This window comes from Ylistrum balloti, unplaced genomic scaffold (genome assembly GCF_031769215.1).
Source record: "Ylistrum balloti isolate Yb309-2 unplaced genomic scaffold, AGI_CSIRO_Ybal_v1 Utg369816, whole genome shotgun sequence".
NCBI lineage: Eukaryota > Metazoa > Mollusca > Bivalvia > Pectinida > Pectinidae > Ylistrum > Ylistrum balloti.
This window is the reverse complement of record NW_026781986.1, coordinates 765,327-785,621: the sequence shown is the minus strand read 5'-3', so window position 1 is coordinate 785,621 and position 20,295 is coordinate 765,327. Positions and strand designations below refer to the sequence as shown.

At 35.7% G+C, this 20,295-nt stretch overlaps 1 protein-coding gene across 1 annotated transcript in view; it reads left to right on the top strand.

The window, feature by feature from the left end:
- The first annotated feature begins 231 nt into the window (after positions 1 to 231).
- LOC132544974 (pre-mRNA-processing-splicing factor 8) overlaps positions 232 to 20,295 on the top strand; it is a 28,254-nt gene continuing 8,190 nt past the window's right edge. Inside the window, exons 1-29 of the mRNA XM_060208636.1 lie at positions 232 to 292; positions 1,337 to 1,544; positions 1,908 to 2,076; positions 2,535 to 2,699; positions 3,540 to 3,755; positions 4,115 to 4,327; positions 4,752 to 4,877; positions 6,420 to 6,525; positions 6,836 to 7,023; positions 7,450 to 7,569; positions 8,072 to 8,261; positions 9,104 to 9,223; positions 9,562 to 9,696; positions 10,188 to 10,397; positions 10,822 to 10,938; positions 12,198 to 12,314; positions 12,513 to 12,766; positions 13,183 to 13,502; positions 14,432 to 14,619; positions 14,943 to 15,107; positions 15,513 to 15,586; positions 15,819 to 15,965; positions 16,487 to 16,697; positions 17,077 to 17,528; positions 18,051 to 18,143; positions 18,451 to 18,586; positions 19,014 to 19,183; positions 19,502 to 19,631; positions 19,905 to 20,051. Coding sequence (XP_060064619.1) covers positions 1,367 to 1,544; positions 1,908 to 2,076; positions 2,535 to 2,699; positions 3,540 to 3,755; positions 4,115 to 4,327; positions 4,752 to 4,877; positions 6,420 to 6,525; positions 6,836 to 7,023; positions 7,450 to 7,569; positions 8,072 to 8,261; positions 9,104 to 9,223; positions 9,562 to 9,696; positions 10,188 to 10,397; positions 10,822 to 10,938; positions 12,198 to 12,314; positions 12,513 to 12,766; positions 13,183 to 13,502; positions 14,432 to 14,619; positions 14,943 to 15,107; positions 15,513 to 15,586; positions 15,819 to 15,965; positions 16,487 to 16,697; positions 17,077 to 17,528; positions 18,051 to 18,143; positions 18,451 to 18,586; positions 19,014 to 19,183; positions 19,502 to 19,631; positions 19,905 to 20,051 — 4,857 coding nt within the window. The 5' untranslated portion in view covers positions 232 to 292; positions 1,337 to 1,366. The remainder of the gene's footprint in view (positions 293 to 1,336; positions 1,545 to 1,907; positions 2,077 to 2,534; positions 2,700 to 3,539; positions 3,756 to 4,114; positions 4,328 to 4,751; positions 4,878 to 6,419; positions 6,526 to 6,835; positions 7,024 to 7,449; positions 7,570 to 8,071; positions 8,262 to 9,103; positions 9,224 to 9,561; positions 9,697 to 10,187; positions 10,398 to 10,821; positions 10,939 to 12,197; positions 12,315 to 12,512; positions 12,767 to 13,182; positions 13,503 to 14,431; positions 14,620 to 14,942; positions 15,108 to 15,512; positions 15,587 to 15,818; positions 15,966 to 16,486; positions 16,698 to 17,076; positions 17,529 to 18,050; positions 18,144 to 18,450; positions 18,587 to 19,013; positions 19,184 to 19,501; positions 19,632 to 19,904; positions 20,052 to 20,295) is intronic.

The window sequence follows — 20,295 nt, the reverse complement described above, 5'->3', positions numbered from 1 at the left end:
AAACACAGTTCTTCTTTCTTAATATATTTCCTAACACGGTTTTCTCTGTCAGTCAGACGTTCTACTTTCTTTAACTCGAGTTTGCGCGAGTTTCGCTATCTCGTGACACTTCCTCATACGGAGTTGTCTCCACTTTGACTCCTTTTCGGAAAGTCTTTTGAGTTTTGACCTCGGAAAATCTCTAGATTCATCGTAAGGAAACCACGTGACACACGTTTTCACAACGTTAAACGCCATTTTCCCTTGTGGAAGGCGCATAGAGGTTCGGGACAAGACAACAAACGAAGCATAGGTATATAGTTTTAAATATTGTTAACATCTGTATAAATGTCAGAGATGAATTCTGATCTATCATTTTCTGGAACTTGAGCAATTTTTGCTCTTGTGAATTTGTTGTAATATTTCCCAACAAACAGTGGATCAATGCAAACGACGCGACCGGCATTGTGAAAATGAAACTTCTTCAATTAAAATCTTTCAACTTATTTTGTATTGGCTTTAAGACAATAAATAGTATCAACTTCATTTTTGATTAATTGCATTTTCAACTCTTATAAAAGTTTCGGAAGTTACTAATTCTAACTCTTGGGTTGGTAACGACAATGTTGGAACAAGTTTTGTTTTTCAAGTTTCCTCAACACTCTCCAACACCCTCCAACACCCCCCGCGTTCCGCCAGAAGCTTTGAAAGATAGAAATCCTTTCAGCTTAGACACATGGATGTACTTCATATTAATCGAAATAGCATGTTTTGATTCACTGGGATAAATTTATCATAATGATGTAATGAACATCTAAGTTACATTTGCATACTAAAATGTCTAACTTAGATGCAAATTGATACACCAATGCACTTGTCAATCCCTCCATGGACAGCAATGCAATCCTTATGTCAGTAAAATACAAGTATTTGCATTCTAAATCTGCCAGGCTAGTATGATGCGTGGTTTATGCAAACAAATTGGACATATTTGAAAGTTTTGCTCACAGATGTAATTATTGGCCTCCATGACTTTGTCAGGTATTGTGAATACAATAGTTAATGTAGCAGGCCTTGATATAAGATTTTTAGAAATTACTTACCTGTACATTGTCTCGATTGAAAGGATTAATGTAGATCCATTCAGATAACACAATGGAGTTTCAGTGTTTCCTCTAAAAATTTGAGGATGTTTGAAATTCCAAACCTACAATCAATATAAGAAACTTAAGTAATTGTCTTGAGATGAATAAGTTCAGCATAAAGTTTATTCGAGGGATGTGAAAAATACTACAAACAAATCACAGACAAATAAGTAAGCAATACTGTCTTCATAAATGTTCTTTTACTCCTTCAGTCAGTCTTGGTCAAGAGACAGGGAACCAAAATGGCGTTCCCATACATGATAGGGCCAGGGGGTCAACCCTTTATCATACAACAAATACCCATGATCCCCCAGCCTGTATTACAGACGCAGCCCCAACAGATGCCCCCTCCTGTGGCTCCTCCCCCACAACAGCCGAAAGTGCCAGATTATATGTCAGAGGACCGTCTACAGGAGAAACGTAAGTTTGTATTGCACCACTAAACAGAATTCATTTCAGTGAGTTGTCTTGGTTCAAATTTTTAATGTTTACTAATTATATTTTTTACTAGTGAATGTATTTTATAAGAGAATGCTAAATAATTTTCCTCAGTGTTCAATAATGTCAATATTATGCAAGGATCCTTTTTCCAATGAAACTTTAACTTCAGTGTCTGTAACATTCAATAGTTATTAAAAATTGCTCTGACATCTATTAAAATATCAAAGCTTTACAATCTCATTGTTTTGAAGAATTATGAAAAACTGAAGATGTATCAGCTTGATGATGATGTCACCAGAATAGTACACTTGAGAGCTTTAATTTTTTTCTTTTTTTTTACAGAACGTAAATGGCAACAGCTTCAGTCTAAACGCTATAGCGAGAAGAGAAAATTTGGATTTGTGGATGCTCAGAAGGAGGACATGCCACCAGAACAGGTCCGGAAAATTATCCGAGACCATGGTGACATGACCAACAGGAAATTCCGACATGATAAGAGAGTGTATCTAGGGTAAGTACAGTAGGAATGATATAAAAGGATGTGGGTTTTTTTTTTTTCCTTTTTTTTTTATTTAGGGGGGGATCTCAGTAATGTTTCATTAGGATATTTAGTATCGATTTTAGAAATATGTATTGTCAAGTTTTATATAATATGAAATTATTTTACTTCAAAGAAATGAGTGCCACACACTGAAGGCACTGTATAGATTTGACAGATAGGTTTTGTTTTGGGGTTGTCTTTTTATAATAAAAACGAAGGAATTAAATCATGTTATTAGAATGAATATTAATAAGACGTTTAACAATTGATTTTGTGATGTAGTTTTTTGTGATATAAGATTTTGAATAAAATAATCATCCTGAATTATTTTCTAGCAATATAAAAAAATTTGGATTGCAGTTCATCTGTCTTCATTGGATAGAAATTTAATGGCATTTTAACTGGATGTGTTGAATCATTTTATACAGAGCCTTGAAGTACATGCCTCATGCTGTCCTAAAACTGATGGAGAATATGCCAATGCCTTGGGAACAGATTCGTGATGTCCATGTGTTGTATCACATAACTGGTGCCATCACCTTCGTGAACGAGATACCTTGGGTCATTGAGCCAGTGTATATTGCACAGTGGGGGTAAGATATGGAGACGTCTTTATCACTCTAGCAGATAGAAAAAAAACAAAAATTCAATTGGTTATTGTGATAGTGTTAAAACTGTATCAGAGCATACCAATTATGGTATTGGGCCTGGTAGCATGCTGGGATGAAGGGCTGTTCAAATAAATGGCCTTGACCTTCATTCAAGGTCACAGGGGTCAAATATTCTACATGAAAATTAAGCTTTCATACTTAGAAGCAATAAAAACTAGTAAGTATGCATATATCAGTTCTGTTCTGTCTGTCTCAATATTGGGACTGATAGACATGTTCTTAAACTGTCCAAAGACCTGAAGACCTCTGGGGACTGTTAAGGCCTGTGACCTCTTGTTGTTAGGAAGGTCACTCAAAATGTTTTGATAGATACAAATGTCTCCTACCTTATGATGAGAATAGTTTGGAATAGTCCCAAGGAGATAGCAGACCCTGTTGCATTAGTCTCAAGGAGGTTGTAGGTCTGTAGAATTAATCCCAAAGAGATAGCAGACCCTGTAGAATTAGTCCCAAGGTGATAGCAGACCCTGTAGAATTAGTCCCAATGATGTTGCAGACCTTGTAGAATTAGTTCCAAGGAGATAGCAGACCCTGTATAAGTAGTCCCAAGGAGGTTGCAGACCTTGTAGAATTAGTCCCAAGGAGGTTGCAGACCCTGTAGAATTAGTCCCAAGGAGATAGCAGACCCTGTAAAATTGTTACATATGCTTGTTGAGGTTGTGAAAAAAACCAAAAGATAAAAAAAAAATCTTTATAAAGAGTAGATGAAACATTTTTGAACCATTTTATACATTATACTTATTGCCTATCATCAACTTTTAGATCAATGTGGATCATGATGCGTCGAGAGAAAAGAGACCGACGTCACTTCAAACGAATGCGTTTCCCACCATTTGATGATGAGGAGCCTCCTCTGGACTATGCTGACAACATCCTTGATGTAGAGCCTTTGGAATCCATTCAGATGGAATTGGACCCAGATGAGGACAAGCCTGTAATGGAATGGTTCTATGACCACAAGCCTCTTACAGAGTCAAAGTATGCATAGATATTTGGTATCCTCAGCTCTTATAGCTTTCCTACGAGTAAATGATAAAATATTTAACCTCCTATAGATTGAGGTATGAAGATCTCAATCCAAAGGGGAAGATTCTTATGTTTCCAAGCAATAGACTTTATTAGATCAGAGTCGGCCTTGGGGAGTAAAGAATTTCAATAATTACATACTGAACACAATTCTTCACATACCGAGTTATACCTACAAGCCACTGTCAAGACATGGTGAGAGTAAAGAATCCACTGAGGCTGTGTGTAATAAGGCACTGATTTGTCTGTATTTACCTTTGCCAAAGTTTCATTTGATTTGTGATACAATTGTCTATTTAATTTTGTTGTAGAAGTGTGAATGGCACTACTTACCGTCGCTGGGGACTGACATTACCTGTGATGTCTGTACTGTATCGTCTGGCAAATCAGCTCCTCACAGATCTTGTGGATGACAATTATTTTTACCTGTTCGATCTCAAGTCTTTCTTCACTGCCAAGGCACTCAACATGGCCATACCTGGAGGGCCTAAGTTTGAACCCCTCGTGAAGGACAAGGAACTACAGTATGTGATGTCTGAAATGTTCATTTCGTGAAAATATTTTGATTGAAATATTTCATATTTTGATGTAATATACAGAACTGAAGAAGAAGATGACATTATGTGGAATCTGTCCAAGTTATTCTTAAATTTGTCAACGCCAGACTAGATTGATAAGTTAATAGATTTCATTGGTAAATCAATTTGAAAGCTCCTAGATCATAAAACACAAAAGCATTTAGAGGTAGTCTGTCACCATTCTTGCTTGCTTCTGCTGTTATATTTCATAAAACAAACACAAAAAAGTGAAAGAAATCCAACATCACTATAGTACATTCAGATTAATCTTTCGACATCTCCCCATTGAGGATTGATAATTTCGATTTAGTGTCATTTGATCGTGACCAACCAGTTCAAAATTTTAGTGTGATTTATAATATACTTGCAGGGATGAAGATTGGAATGAGTTCAACGACATCAACAAGATCATTATTCGACAGCCAATCAGAACGGAGTATCGTATTGCCTTCCCATACCTGTATAACAGCATGCCTTACAAAGTCCATCTGTCCTGGTATGTTGACACCACATTTGTTTCTTCTACATGAGACAAGACATTCTTGTGTGTTACATCAGATTGTTCTGCTCCATTTGATGAGTTTAGTACATTTACACAAAATCGCCCTCTTATGTATTACCAGCAAGGGAAGTAAGTTGTTTAGGGAGATAATTGGAAATTAAACTAGTGGATGTAGTTATTCAGCATAATGTATGGAGTTCTTTTAACTTGTTAACATAAAATGCTAGATTGAATTATCTCGGTTGACGGCTGATGTTGTGTAACCTCGCAACCTCGGCTTCATTTGGAATGAGATTTGTAGGCCACCATCATCAAATCGTAGACAATTAAAATCACCCAATGTCTGTGGTCTGTCCATTAACAAATATTGCTATCGCTGTTTCTTGAGTAATACTAAATGGATCTTCCTCAAATTTTTTTATGTAGGTTACCGTTGGTCCCTAGTTGTGCCCATTTGATTTTGGGACTGATCAGAAAAACAAAACTGCAGACAGATAGCCATTTTGGATTTTTCAATGAAGTTTGTTGTTGCTTTTTCTTGGAAAAGTGCCAGATGGATCTCTCATAAATTTTCTATGTAGATACCCCTTGGTCCCTAGAAGTACAGAATGAGATAAATTTATATGTTTGAGATTAAAAAAACTTTTAATTTACAGAGCTGAAAATATTGACCTTTATAACCAGATGTCTATATACAGATGGCCTCTGGTAGATTTAGCCAGATTTGTCAATGGAGTTGTTAGTTGAATGAGATCTCAGTCTTGCACAATAATTCTTGTTACCTTCAAAAATATTCATTAAGGAATGGAAAATTTAAATAGGGATTGAGCAGCACATTCTTACAGAGTAATATATAAAATACAGTAATGATTGTTAAAATGATATTTCAGGTTATGTAAATCAAAATATGAAATTCATTTTTCAAATTTCATTTTATCTGAAAAAGTTCATAATATAATCATTTGTTTTCATTTTTCTTAAAATTTAGATCAACATGAACAGGTGACAGTGTTCATTCACTTGTTGCTGTGAAACTTTCTCTTTAAATTTAGAATGGAATAAATTATATAGTTTATTCTTGCCACAATTTGGTTTAGATTTATCCTTTTGTTGAGAAATCGCCAGAATGGCTGTGCAGTTGTAGAAGATTGATATGATGGATGTGAAGGAGTTCATCTTTAAGGAACATACACAGATTCACTTATACAGCAGGTTGTGTTGCTTGTCTGTGTGTGAATTTGTGGTAGATTATGTGACAAAAATGCGCATTCTGTGATAGGGAGATCCAGCCACAGGAGCTGAAACTGTCACACATCCCAGGGTAGGATGATATCAAATGAGCAAATACAGTATTAATATTTTTGAAAGTCAACAAAGGAGTGATTTGAAAATATTGTTAATTAGCCCAAATAATTTCAGTCAGTATTGTTACATATTATTCATGATATACAAATATCTGGTTTGTGTTGTGGGATGATCATGTTGATATCTGGTTTGCTTTTTGACGATAATGCTGATATCTGGTTCGTGTTCTAGGTACCACACCCCCAATGTTGTCTACATCAAGACTGAGGATCCTGATCTGCCAGCTTTCTACTTTGATCCCCTCATCAATCCCATTTCTCACAGACACACTGTAAAGGTAAGTCTTGTCTTTGCCAGTTCCCTTCATTGTGATCAAGCTGTATATCCTTTCTGTGGTTTTACATGGTTTGAAACAGGTCATGCTTTAATTAATGTAACTGTAAGAACACATGTGATTTAAAAGAAATTTTACATCTTTCAGAAATCATATTTTAGGACATATATACAAATTGAATGTCACAAAGCTAATTTTAAACCATTTGAAATGTGATTTGTTAGAAACTTTTATCAGTGCAAAATAATAAAATGAAAGATCAGCTGATGGGAACAGTGTAAATGCAAACTAATTGTGTAACTTATTTTCACAGACAGAGATTCTTCCGGATGATGATGAGGAGTTTGAGCTGCCAGACTATGTCCAGCCATTCATGCAGGAGACCCCACTGTACTCGGACAATACAGCTAATGGGATTGCCCTGTTGTGGGCTCCTCGACCTTTCAACCTGAGATCAGGCCGCACACGTCGTGCTATGGACATTCCATTGGTCAAGGCATGGTATGTCTTCTTTGTCATTGCATATTACTGGCATTTCTTTGAAAATGCCAAAAGGTTTCTAAATGACTATTTCTACTTTAAAGTAAATAAAAGTTTTGAGAGAGAAACACACACTTTTGCCATAGAATTCTCTCAAATTGTATAACATTGGCAAATTGAGAAATGCATATGCTATTCAAACTGTTATCAGTCTTTTCTTCCATCAGTTATTGTTTTAAGAAGATGGATTCTGAGTCGCTCCAATTTTGATGTTTAATTGTGGAATTTTAAATTGTTCTCATTTTTCAACAGTTTGATTTGTCGATGGTTTCATTTTCAACTTAATATCCATACAAATGTTAAGGGTTGCTATTACAAACTTTTCAACATTGTTGTTTGCTATTGAAAAAATCTCTTATCTGCTATAATCTTTGCATTTTTCTTCAGGTACAGAGAACATTGTCCATCGGGGATGCCTGTCAAAGTGCGTGTATCCTATCAGAAACTGCTTAAGTACTTTGTCCTGAATGCACTCAAACACAAGCCACCAAAGGCACAGAAGAAGAGGTAAGTTGACTCATAGGTAGTAAAAAACAACTAGACAACAGAGGATTTCTAATAGAATATTGTTACCAGGCGATGACAGATTAAGCAGAAACTTAATGGTTGGAAAGATTACAACTTTAAATTGTGAAATTTTAGATCTTGTTATTGTTCAAAATACGTGAAAATGTTGCTTATGATAAATCTGTTGTACCGTACAAGGGGGAAAACCTGCTTAGTGATCATTTGTGTCTTGTATTGAAATAAGCTTGATACAATTGACAAAAATATTGAGACACTGAATTGTAGATTTTGCAATTTCCATTAAAGTTTGACATGGTCAAAATAGCTAAATTTCTTCAAATACCTAAAACAGGCTTTTGAAGAAGTGAACTGACTGGATATGTTTACAAAGATTTCAGATTGAAAGAATTTTTTAATCTGAATTAAAACAATTGAAAATATAAATATTTTGAAATTATTTAATAGAAAGTAGGTGTAATGTTTATTCATTTGGCATAATCAGGTACCTGTTCCGGTCATTCAAGGCAACTAAGTTTTTCCAGACAACCCAGCTGGACTGGGTAGAGGTGGGATTACAGGTGTGTCGCCAGGGTTACAACATGTTAAATCTTCTCATCCATCGAAAGAATCTCAACTATCTTCACCTCGACTACAACTTCAACCTGAAGCCTGTCAAGACCCTCACCACTAAGGTAACATATACCGTGAAAGGCATAGCCTGCCTTTAATTCTGTAGTGATTAAGTGAAACTGAATTCATTCAAAAAAGTATTGTCATAAATGATTTTTTATGCCCCCGCCATTTACGGCTGGGGGCATATAGCGTTGCCCATGTCCGTCCGTCGCGTCCCGTCCCGTCCCAAATCAGTATATACCACCTAACAACATCATTCGGAAGGCAATTTTCATGAAACTTCATACAAATATCAAGTATGGAAAGACCTCATGACATGGGGGGGGGGGGGGGGCATTCATGTCTTACAGACATTTTCTAGTTTTAATATGAGATAAAAGTTTACTTGTGCCTGTGTTCTAAAAATGTCTCCACCATCAGATTTCATCATGAAACATGGCACTTAACTATGGCATGGTATCAAGAAACATTAAAAAAAAAGTTTTTAATGGAGTGATGCATTTGAATTTGACACATATGAAAATAATTTTATTTTGACATAAGATTATGAATATAGGAAAACTGATAATGCTTGGTTGATTTAGAATAGAATAGAGTCTAAACAATTCAGATATTTTTAAATGATATATCCATAGAGCCTCATTATAAATTCCCATAATTTTTCATAGGTGAAAGAACTTTGATGTTTCTTTTTAGTCACATTTCACAACTAAGTCATATCACATTCCATTTTAAATGCTTTGGTAATTTGTGTTGGGTTTACATTATTTAAAACCAACAGCCCACTGTTTTGGCTTGCAAGTTTTCTGACATGTTTGTATTTGTTCTTTCATTTACTTATTGAAGGAATAACAAACAAAAAACAAACAAAATTATAAATGAAAATTGCTTACATATTTAGGAAAGAAAGAAGTCCAGGTTTGGAAATGCATTCCATCTCTGTCGTGAGATTCTTCGTCTGACCAAGCTGATTGTGGACAGTCATGTGCAGTATCGTCTTGGGAACGTGGATGCCTTTCAGGTAACTATAGCCTTGGAAGAATACACTTTTTTTTTTAGTAAAACCAAGAATTGGTTTGTTCTAGTTACTGCTTTGATATGACCATTGAATTACAGTGCATTAATTATTGTTTACCCATTCATTTTGGAGAAAGCTGAGAATTTAAACCAAATTATGAAATAAACTTTTGCTAGAAGGACCTAGAACATATTTTCATTCTATTGGTTTGCTCTTCAGACTTCAGTGTAAATGTTCATCAGTGTGTCATGAACGTTATTTGGTCATGTAGGCCAGCTGATAAAATGTTGGATGCAATATATAAATTTGATATTATATAAATAGTATATTTGTCACAACAGTTAGCAGATGGCCAGCAGTATGTGTTCGCCCATGTGGGCCAGCTGACTGGGATGTACCGGTACAAGTACAAGTTGATGAGACAGATCCGAATGTGTAAGGACATCAAACATGTCATTTACTACAGATTTAACACAGTAAGTGTCACCATCATTGTTAGAACAGGCTTATTTTTAAATGATTTAGTGTACACACGTCATTTATTACAAATTTAATGCTGTAAGTGTCACCTTCAAACATTGCACATGTTATAAATAATTTAGTGTACAGAAAAATTAAGTGAAAAAGTCTTCACTTAGGATAGATGGTACTTTGCACCAGTGTTTTGGCTTCTTTGAATTTCTATGGATACTCAGATTAGTAAGTCAAAAAGACAATTTATCAAAATAGTTTAGAGAATTTCCACTATATAATGCCATAGTGTAAAAGCATTTCATTTCCTACAGATTTAACACAGTATGTGTCGCCTTTAGATGTTAGAATGAAAGTCAAAAGACTTAGTGTGAGAGATAGATGGAACATTTCACCATTGGCTTCAGTGAATATCTAGTTTATTCGGTTTAGTAGGTCAAAGACACAATTTATCGAAAAATCTTTTTGATAATTTTAATTTTGTGTGCTTCCCCAGGGACCAGTTGGCAAGGGTCCAGGCTGTGGTATCTGGGCCCCAGGATGGAGAGTGTGGCTGTTCTTTATGCGTGGCATTACACCATTGCTGGAACGCTGGCTTGGCAACCTGCTGTCCCGTCAGTTTGAGGGGCGACACTCTAAGGGAGTAGCCAAGACTGTCACTAAGCAACGAGTAGAGAGTCACTTTGATCTTGAACTCAGAGCTGCTGTAAGTATTGGTTGAATTAATTGTTGATTCCCACTGAGAGATGGAGCATTGATGTTTAATAGGAGGGACAAAACCATTAGTCAAACCATTGCTTTGAAAAATTGTTCTTGTAAATGAATACAAATTTTTTTTTTTTTGAAATGTGATGATACAGGAATTTTACTGTTTGTTTGGGAATATTATCTGTAACATCTTTAACAAGGACCACCTAAATGCCAACTATTTTTCTCTGCAGGAAAGTTGCAGGTTGTTGTCGCTGGAATGATTGTTAGTTTTGACAAATGAAAATAATATCCAATGTATCATAAATTGGTAAAAACAAACACAAATCTATCTAAAAATTTGATTACTTAAAGGCATTTTGTCTTTTTAATGCCACTGCAGACACAATTTAATATTTAATGATGGTTATTATGATGTATAGGTGATGCATGATATCCTAGACATGATGCCAGAGGGAATCAAACAGAACAAGGCCAGGACCATTCTTCAGCATTTAAGCGAGGCCTGGAGGTGCTGGAAGGCAAACATTCCATGGAAGGTTGGTACCGATGCTACATTAGGATTAGCTCAGGGATATTTGTGCATTCCTCTTGCTGAATCTAGAATAGCTCAAGGATGTGAAAAATATAACTGAATCAAATTCATTTGTTCAAATATGTAGATGAACAAGTACTGACTTATGAAAAAGAACTACATCTCTGTTGATATTACAGTGAACCTTGTCGTCTCGAAATTCTGTTTGAGTCAAAATAATTGTCTAGTTCCGATTTTTTTCTTTCTATATCTTAGTAATTTTAGTAACACATGGCTAATTACAGCATATCAGTGGTCCATCATACACACAAAACTTGGTCTCTGGCATTTGATTACCAGTTTAATCATCCAATTAAAGTTAGGCTTTTGGATTGATGTCACCATGCTGTAGCAGTGCCTTACATGGATGTTAAAAAAGTAGTGGGTTTACATAAAACCTAAAATCATTTAGCTTGGTTGCATGCATCTTCAGGAACAATAAAAACAAAACCGCCAAACCAGCACAACTTTTTGACGAAATCTGATCCCCACTATTCCGATGGAAATTAATTTTAAGCTTGTTTACTAAAAGACTGTGATAGGAAACTTTGTTGAATTAAGTGTTTGGACAATGAATTACTGAAAGTATTTTTCATTTATAAAGTCTATATCTATGTGTGATTTGTTAAGTGTAATGCTTGTACAATGTTTTCTTTAACAGGTAAAAAACTTTATAGTGCCGTGTTTTTCATATGCTTATTTATTCCCTGTAAAGTCATAATGATATAATCTGTAGCTATATACATCCTTTCTTGTAGCAAGTTTTAATTTTGTTTTATTGTGATTCCCAAAAATATGATGTATATGTGCTTGGTAAGTAAGGGTATTGTACACATTTGCGGGTCAGAACGACACGAGTACAAAAGCATTTGATTGGAGTTTTTATTACATGTTTTGTTTTTTGGATGAATAAACAAGAAGAGGAGAAAGTAGAATCAAATTTATTTGTTTATTTACTGCCATTTCAAAAAAACTTAGTAAACTATGCTGCTTGCGTGCTATCATAGCCCTATGTGTTCAACCCTAATCAACGTTCAGGAAACTGATATGGTCAATCTTATTTGTACACTTTGTTTGAGTCAGAATGCGGATAAGTCGAAATATTTTCCACAGTACCTTGAATTTCACGATAACGAGTTTTAACTGTATATATAAATTTTCTTCAAAAATAATTTCTGCACAAACATATCCACTTGAATTATCAAAAATGATTTTCTGTGACAGGTCCCTGGTTTGCCAATCCCCATTGAGAACATGATTTTGCGATATGTGAAGGCCAAAGCAGATTGGTGGACAAACACAGCCCATTACAACAGGGAACGAATCAGGAGGGGAGCCACTGTGAGTATATAGCATTATGACCTGTGGAAATATAGGTCACATTTAACGTGTTTTATCCATTTAACATGGAAATAATGTATTCAATACTTATTTCAATAAAGAAGAATTGCGAAAGCTTAGAATTTTAAGCATTATTTTGTGAAAGTTTACTGTAACCAGTAATTGTAATTTAATGACCAATCTTTATTTCCTTCCTAGGTGGACAAGACTGTTTGCAAGAAGAATCTTGGTCGCCTGACACGTCTGTACCTGAAGGCAGAGCAGGAGAGACAACACAACTATCTGAAGGATGGTCCTTACATCACAGCTGAGGAAGCTGTAGCCATCTACACCACTACCGTCCACTGGCTTGAGAGTCGAAGATTCTCACCCATCCCATTCCCACCTCTCTCTTACAAACACGACACTAAGCTTCTCATTCTGGCCTTAGAGAGGTTAAAGGAAGCATACAGGTAAGAGGTTTCAACGTTTTAGAAAATTCAACATAGCCACTTATGTCTTACCTGATTGAAATGATGAACAATGGCACCATTAAGAGATAGGCTGACTTTATAGGTAGCAATACAAATGTTCAGTCATGCAATTTCTTGTAAAATATCAGACAATGGATCAATGATAAAACGAGGTTCATTTTAGCGGTATTCAGTCAGATAGTTTCTGACAAGCACAACTGGCCGCATATGCCACTTGCTGAATATTTCAGTCTAGCCTCTGTCCCAATCTGTAGGGTTTGGCCTTGTTCTTACAGGTTAAGCCAGTCTTACTGTTTCAACTGCTTAGGGGAAAACAACCCAAGTGTCTTGAACAAGGCTGTAATGTCTGTTTCTCATTCAGTTTTCATTTTGTTTTTTTTTTCTCTATATTGCAGTGTGAAAAGTCGTCTAAACCAGTCACAGAGAGAAGAACTTGGACTCATAGAACAGGCATATGATAATCCCCACGAAGCTTTGTCTCGTATCAAACGTCACTTGCTCACACAGCGAGCCTTTAAGGAGGTGGGTATTGAGTTTATGGACTTGTACAGCCATCTGATCCCAGTGTATGATGTTGAACCTCTGGAGAAGATCACAGATGCCTACCTAGACCAGTACCTGTGGTATGAGGCTGACAAACGTCGCCTGTTTCCACCCTGGATCAAACCTGCAGACTCTGAACCACCTCCTCTCCTCACCTACAAGTGGTGTCAAGGTAAATATTGTGCATAGATGAAATTATATCAGGATTTCAACCCTGAGATATTGACTGACAAGTAGGATTTCTGTTCTACATAAAAGTCTTTGAAATACAGTAATTCAACATTTTTTTTTCGGTGCTTTGACAGTGATATTTCGGGTTGGAGACAGACAAGCAATGTTTCCTGCACTTTGTATTTCTGTCATGTGAGATCTTTATTGTTACTTTTTTCTTCTTTTTTTTTTATCCACTAGTATGTCATGCTGAATTATGCTGTTAATAGCAGTATGACAGATTCATTTGTGACCAACAAGAAGTCAGGTTATGGAGTCTTTCTCTTTCACCAAGATATTTGTTTTGATGGCAAGGGGAAAATATATCATCATACCTGTTGATTCATGGATAGGAAATGAAATTTTTCTATCAAGAATAAATTGTTAACAGAATAGCCATTTTGATTTTAGTTCGCCCCCTGCAATGAAATAACCAGATGTTCGATTCCCCCTTCAATCTATGACACTTTGGTTAAAGTCAGGTTTAGGTCCATTTGTCAGTTACAGGAATTTTTCATTGATTTTCCTTCCTTTTCTGATTGTGGTATGGAAACAGCTTGTGAGAATTTAAATATTTTGACTTACTTCAAATTTCTTTTGGTTAATGTTGATGCTCAGTAGACAAAAATTGCTGACATTTGGTAGGAATGTACAGGTTAAATTACTTTCCATCAAAGAATGGGAGCAAATTGGCAATAAAAATCCTCTTTTTTTTTTAAATTATAAATAAGACCAGGCGTAAGTGTCTAAATTTATTGTTTGTAGAATTCACTTGTAGATATGGAAGTTAATCATTCTGGATCGGACATAATTGTCTCTGAAGTTGAAATTTGCAAGGTGACAGAAAATGTATTTACATGTATACTGAGGTGTTTAATCTCTCCTCTCCAGGTATCAACAATTTACAGGATGTTTGGGACACAAGTGAAGGGGAGTGTAATGTTATGATGGAGTCCCACTATGAGAAAATGTATGAGAAAATAGATTTAACACTTCTCAACAGATTGCTGCGTCTCATTGTCGATCACAACATCGCCGATTACATGACAGCGAAAAATAACGTCGTTATTAACTATAAGGTAATGCCTATGTCTGAATTTTCTTGGTCCTGCATTGTTACCTGGCAGTGAAATTTTTCACATTGGATGTAAAGTTCAGACATGTTGCCTTTGAAATTTATCAGAAAGGTCGTTTTAAACCATTGACATGGTGCTGTGATTCAGAAACGAAGACTGAAGTAATTACTTTTTCATTGTTTAAAACACAAATGAGCAGTTTGTAAATTTATACACTTTTAAATTGTTTGTTTCACTTTCTTATGCTGATCGCTTACACTGGATGTCATGCTCTAGTACCCATCTGTAGGGTTTGGTTATAATTATCTTATTTGGTTATTTTTCAGGACATGAACCACACCAATGCCTATGGAATCATCCGTGGACTCCAGTTTGCTTCCTTCATCGTGCAGTATTACGGCCTGGTGCTAGATCTTTTGGTATTGGGTCTGCATCGTGCTAGTGAGATGGCAGGTCCACCTCAGCTACCTAATGACTTCCTTACTTTCCAGGTAAGAACCTTGCTCATCTTGAAGATGTTTTATTCAGTTGATTCTGCATATTATTATAAATATGACAGTGTTTACCATTTACATGTTTATATACTCAAAAATCATTTTCAGGGGAGGAGGGAGGGGGGATTTTCATTCATTTCATGGGCAAATGTCCACAAACAAGGAAATCTAAACCTAGATTTATTGAACTATAGTCATCCACAAAACAGTATATTGCCTATGTATTAAACTTAAATGAAATGGCAGATTCAAGAGAGATCCAATGTTTCATGTTACCAAAGAAATAGATAAGTACAAGTTTCATATATCTCTCTTCATGATTTACTTTTCTTTCTTCCAGGATTTTGTTTGCTTTTGTAATTCATACATTGTGTAACAAATTACGTCTTGTTTGTGTTTTAGGATGTGACTACAGAAGCGGCCCATCCCATACGTTTGTACTCGCGATACATTGACCGCATACATATATTCTTCAGGTGAGTTTCTCGCCATGGTGGATTGAATCTAATGCTTCTGACAAATTTGTGTTTGAACAAACATTTTGTAAGACCAAATGGTAAACTGTATTTCAGATGGTGCAAACTGAATACACAAGTTCTTAAAAAGCATTATTAGCAGAAACATCAACTCAGAAAGAAAAAAATGAAAATGGAAACTGAAAGTTCCCCGGAATTAATCTGCCTAAATTTGAAACTTTTCTTGTTGTAGATTTTCTGCAGAAGAAGCCAGAGATCTTATCCAACGATACCTTACAGAGCATCCTGACCCCAACAATGAAAACATAGTGGGCTACAACAACAAAAAATGTTGGCCTCGAGATTCTAGAATGAGGCTAATGAAACACGATGTGAACTTGTAAGTCTGTGCAGTTTTATAAATGGCAACCTTTGATTAAACAAACTTGATTCTGACCTGCATGGTTTTGCCAATTGCAAGGCAGCACTTTGTAAGGATGTGCAAAGTGCTTTAGTTAAATATTACATGCAAGCTTCCAGCTTGGAAATAAGCACAGCTGAAGCAAAATTACCTATTGTTTGATACGTTGTATATTTGATCCATTTGTATGAAAAAAAGATTAGGTTGATGACACATAAACTTATTTTTTGTACATAGATTAGTAGGTAAAGCAAGACGGAGAAATTCCTGCGGTTGATACAGATTATAACTTACTACAAGGTTGTGCCTGGTAGGATTTTGATTAAATGGTAAATGTTATCATTGCTTGATAGGAGGACTGATTGATAAGTTGTGAGCCATGTATTGAAGAAGTTAAAAAGGGATGTCCTTTTTCAGCTCTTAAATATAAGGCCCACAACTTCATCCCACATAGATCATTTAGAGAAAAGGTGCCATTGTAATGTTATTCTGTTACACAGGGGACGTGCTGTCTTCTGGGATATCAAGAATCGTTTGCCGCGGTCAGTGACCACCATTCTGTGGGACAACAGTTTTGTGTCCGTCTACAGCAAAGACAATCCCAATCTCCTGTTCAATATGTCTGGGTTTGAATGTCGTATCTTGCCCAAGTGTCGCACCACACATGAGGAATTCACACACAGAGATGGCGTCTGGAATCTCCAGAACGAGGTCCGTATGATATTGTTAATATATGCCAGATGCTTTGAAACTTGATTGATTTAAATGTTTTAGAGAAAAAACTTAAAATAGTTTTATAATATTACATTGTTATGCATCGAAAGTATTGGCTACAATATCTTTGTAAATGACACAACAAAAGCTGATATATTGAAAATTCTGAAATTAGTTCATACAAAGTTCTAGTTGTGTTAGAAATGGCATAGACTTGCAAAGCTCGAGTTGTTTGACATGTACAAAGCAAGAAAAGATTAATTCTAATTTGTGATGAATACAATTTATCAAAAGAGTAAATTAAAGATGAAATAAATATTTTCATGATTTGATAATATTTTGGAGACATGTCCTAATTTCTTTAATGTATTTTCAGGTGACAAAGGAAAGAACAGCTCAGTGTTTTCTGCGAGTGGATGATGAGTCAATGTCACGGTTCCACAACCGTGTACGTCAGATCCTGATGGCATCTGGGTCTACGACATTCACAAAAATTGTTAACAAATGGAACACGGCTCTTATTGGTTTAATGACATATTTCCGTGAGGCGGTCGTCAACACACAAGAACTGTTAGACCTTCTTGTCAAGTGTGAAAACAAAATCCAGACACGTATTAAGATTGGTCTCAATTCTAAAATGCCCAGTCGTTTCCCTCCAGTTGTGTTTTACACACCTAAGGAGTTAGGTGGACTTGGAATGTTGTCAATGGGGCATGTACTTATCCCACAATCAGATCTCCGATGGTCAAAGCAGACGGATGTTGGAATCACTCATTTCCGATCTGGTATGAGCCACGATGAGGATCAGCTCATTCCAAATTTATACAGGTAAACAAAAACAAAAATGAAAATTAATAATCACTATTTTACTGCTGTCTCTAGATGTATTAATTGTAGATTACAAAAAGAAAATTGTTGTTGTCAATTTTTGAAAATGATCAAGAAAAACACATCTCCACATATGTCTGTGGTGATTTAAAATGGTTGTTTTAATTTCAAGAATGACGTCATGCCTAAATCAGCTCATTGTTACAGATGGTGATCAGGTCACTAAATAACATACTCTGGAATGTTTTGTGAATCTTTTAGGTTGAGGTTAATGTAATCAATTTTCATTCTGTAAGAAGAGAATTTGTTCTCTCAGAGTGAATCGCCCAGCACAGCTGCTTAGATTATTCATGTGTCTTACTAAATATTAACAAGAGAAATCAATGAATCTTAGTAGCCAGTGTCTCTTGTTAATTGATATGAAGGTATTTATACAATTAATGCGATATAGTTTTGGAAGTAATTAGCTTTTCTTTTGATATCCACAATATAAAGACAATAATGATAAGGATAACTTTGTAGATATGTGATGCCATGGGAAAGCGAGTTCATCGACTCACAGCGAGTGTGGGCTGAGTACACCCTGAAACGACAGGAAGCCAACGCACAAAACAGGTCAGTATAAAAGGGCAAAAATTGTGGATGAAAAATTTTGGCGTAAAGCTTAAATACATGTATGTAAGATTTTAAGTCCAATTAATGCAGAAACAAGACCTTGTGTGAACCAGATTATCGTAATTGATATGAAGATATAGTTTCTTAAACCTTGTATGAACTAGATAGGTGTAACTGATGTCAAGATATAGTTATAAACAAATCAGAGCTCTAATTGAGAAATTTTATAAACATTGAGTCCTTACCATCAGCCATCCTGTGGTGAAACAGCTGTATGATAAACTGACATAAAATCTGTATCTGATAGGCGTTTGACACTGGAGGATTTGGAAGACAGCTGGGATCGTGGAATTCCTAGGATTAACACCCTATTCCAGAAGGACCGTCATACTCTCGCTTACGACAAGGGCTGGCGTGTCCGGACAGAGTTCAAAGCTTTCCAGGTACCACATAAATTGACAAGACTAACAAAATTTTAAACATTCGAAAACTTTGATTTTATAAGCTAAGAGACATTGAAAACGATTGTACTATAAAGCCATTGCCTTTTGTTTAACAATTACCGCACTGGTTAAATATTTGGCAATGCATCTAGGTATATGTTTACTGCATAATGAGAAGAGTAAATCTTAAAAAAAAAAAAAGATGACAAAAAAAGAAACACAGTTTTCTGATTTGGTATGGCAAGTAGTGTGTAAAGATTTTATTTGTATGTTTATGCTGGATTAAATGAAAGCAACTGATATCATGCTGAGACGGTCATACTGACAATTAATCTGTTGTACTAACATTAAAAATGCATCAAAAAGGATGTGTGCAGTACTAAATAGTGTCACATATTTAACATGCATACGTTTTTCACTCTGACAGGTATTGAAACAGAATCCATTCTGGTGGACACACCAGCGACACGACGGTAAGTTGTGGAACCTGAATAATTACCGTACAGACATGATCCAGGCTCTAGGTGGGGTCGAGGGAATTCTGGAACACACCCTGTTCAAAGGAACTTACTTCCCAACCTGGGAAGGTCTCTTCTGGTAAGCTGAATTTAGCAGTTGAATGAATTTTGTAATATTAAATGTATTTTATAGTGAACATGATTGGGACAAACTATTAAAACACTTCAAAAGAAGCAGAAGAAACACAGTTTGAAATGCTTTTGACCTTGATCATTCAAAAATAAATCATAGGTAATACCTATTTTGAAAAAGTCCATTCTGGTGTCAAAATGCAGCTGATAAAAAGTATGATTCATTTTCGAAGAATTTATTTCATTTAGTTGAGTGCAGTTATATATTTATCTCTGAAGAAAGTCGTGGAGAAGTTTTTTGATTTGGTGCATTTACACATGACAGGGAAAAGGCCAGTGGGTTTGAAGAGTCCATGAAGTATAAGAAATTGACAAATGCCCAGCGATCTGGTCTTAACCAGATCCCGAACCGTCGCTTCACACTGTGGTGGTCCCCTACTATCAACAGGGCCAATGTAAGTATAAAGTCTGTAATCACAGTTTAAACCTGTTTATCATACAGTATTTATGCTTTCACAAGGCGCTAGCCATTGATATAATCAAAACAGAAAAGTTTTTATTAGCTCTCTTGAATCAAATTTATTTAGTCAATTCAGTCAAAGTCAGTTATACAACAATATTTGTTTGGATGCAAGCAAGAAAAACAATATCAAACTATCTTTAGCTTCCCTGTAATAGTAATAGATATTTGTGATTCTTGTTCTGAACCTCCCTTTTGCCTCCCACAGGTATACGTAGGTTTCCAGGTACAGCTTGACTTGACAGGTATCTTCATGCACGGAAAGATCCCAACCCTGAAGATCTCACTGATCCAGATCTTCCGTGCTCATTTATGGCAGAAGATCCATGAGAGCGTAGTTATGGATCTTTGTCAGGTATATTGTCTCATTTGTTATCCCAGAATGAATGTGTCACATTTATTTCCTCTTTGTAGCTGTCACAGACCAAATGATTCATTCACAATTAAAATGTAACTTCTTAGGTATAAATGGGAAATGGCCATCAAATATTAATACAGACCAGAAAATAAAATAGAGAAATAAAAACAGATCTGTAGTGTATTTCATTCGTGTTGATCTCTTTTTGTCTCTTATTAAAAGAGTTATATAAAGAAATCAT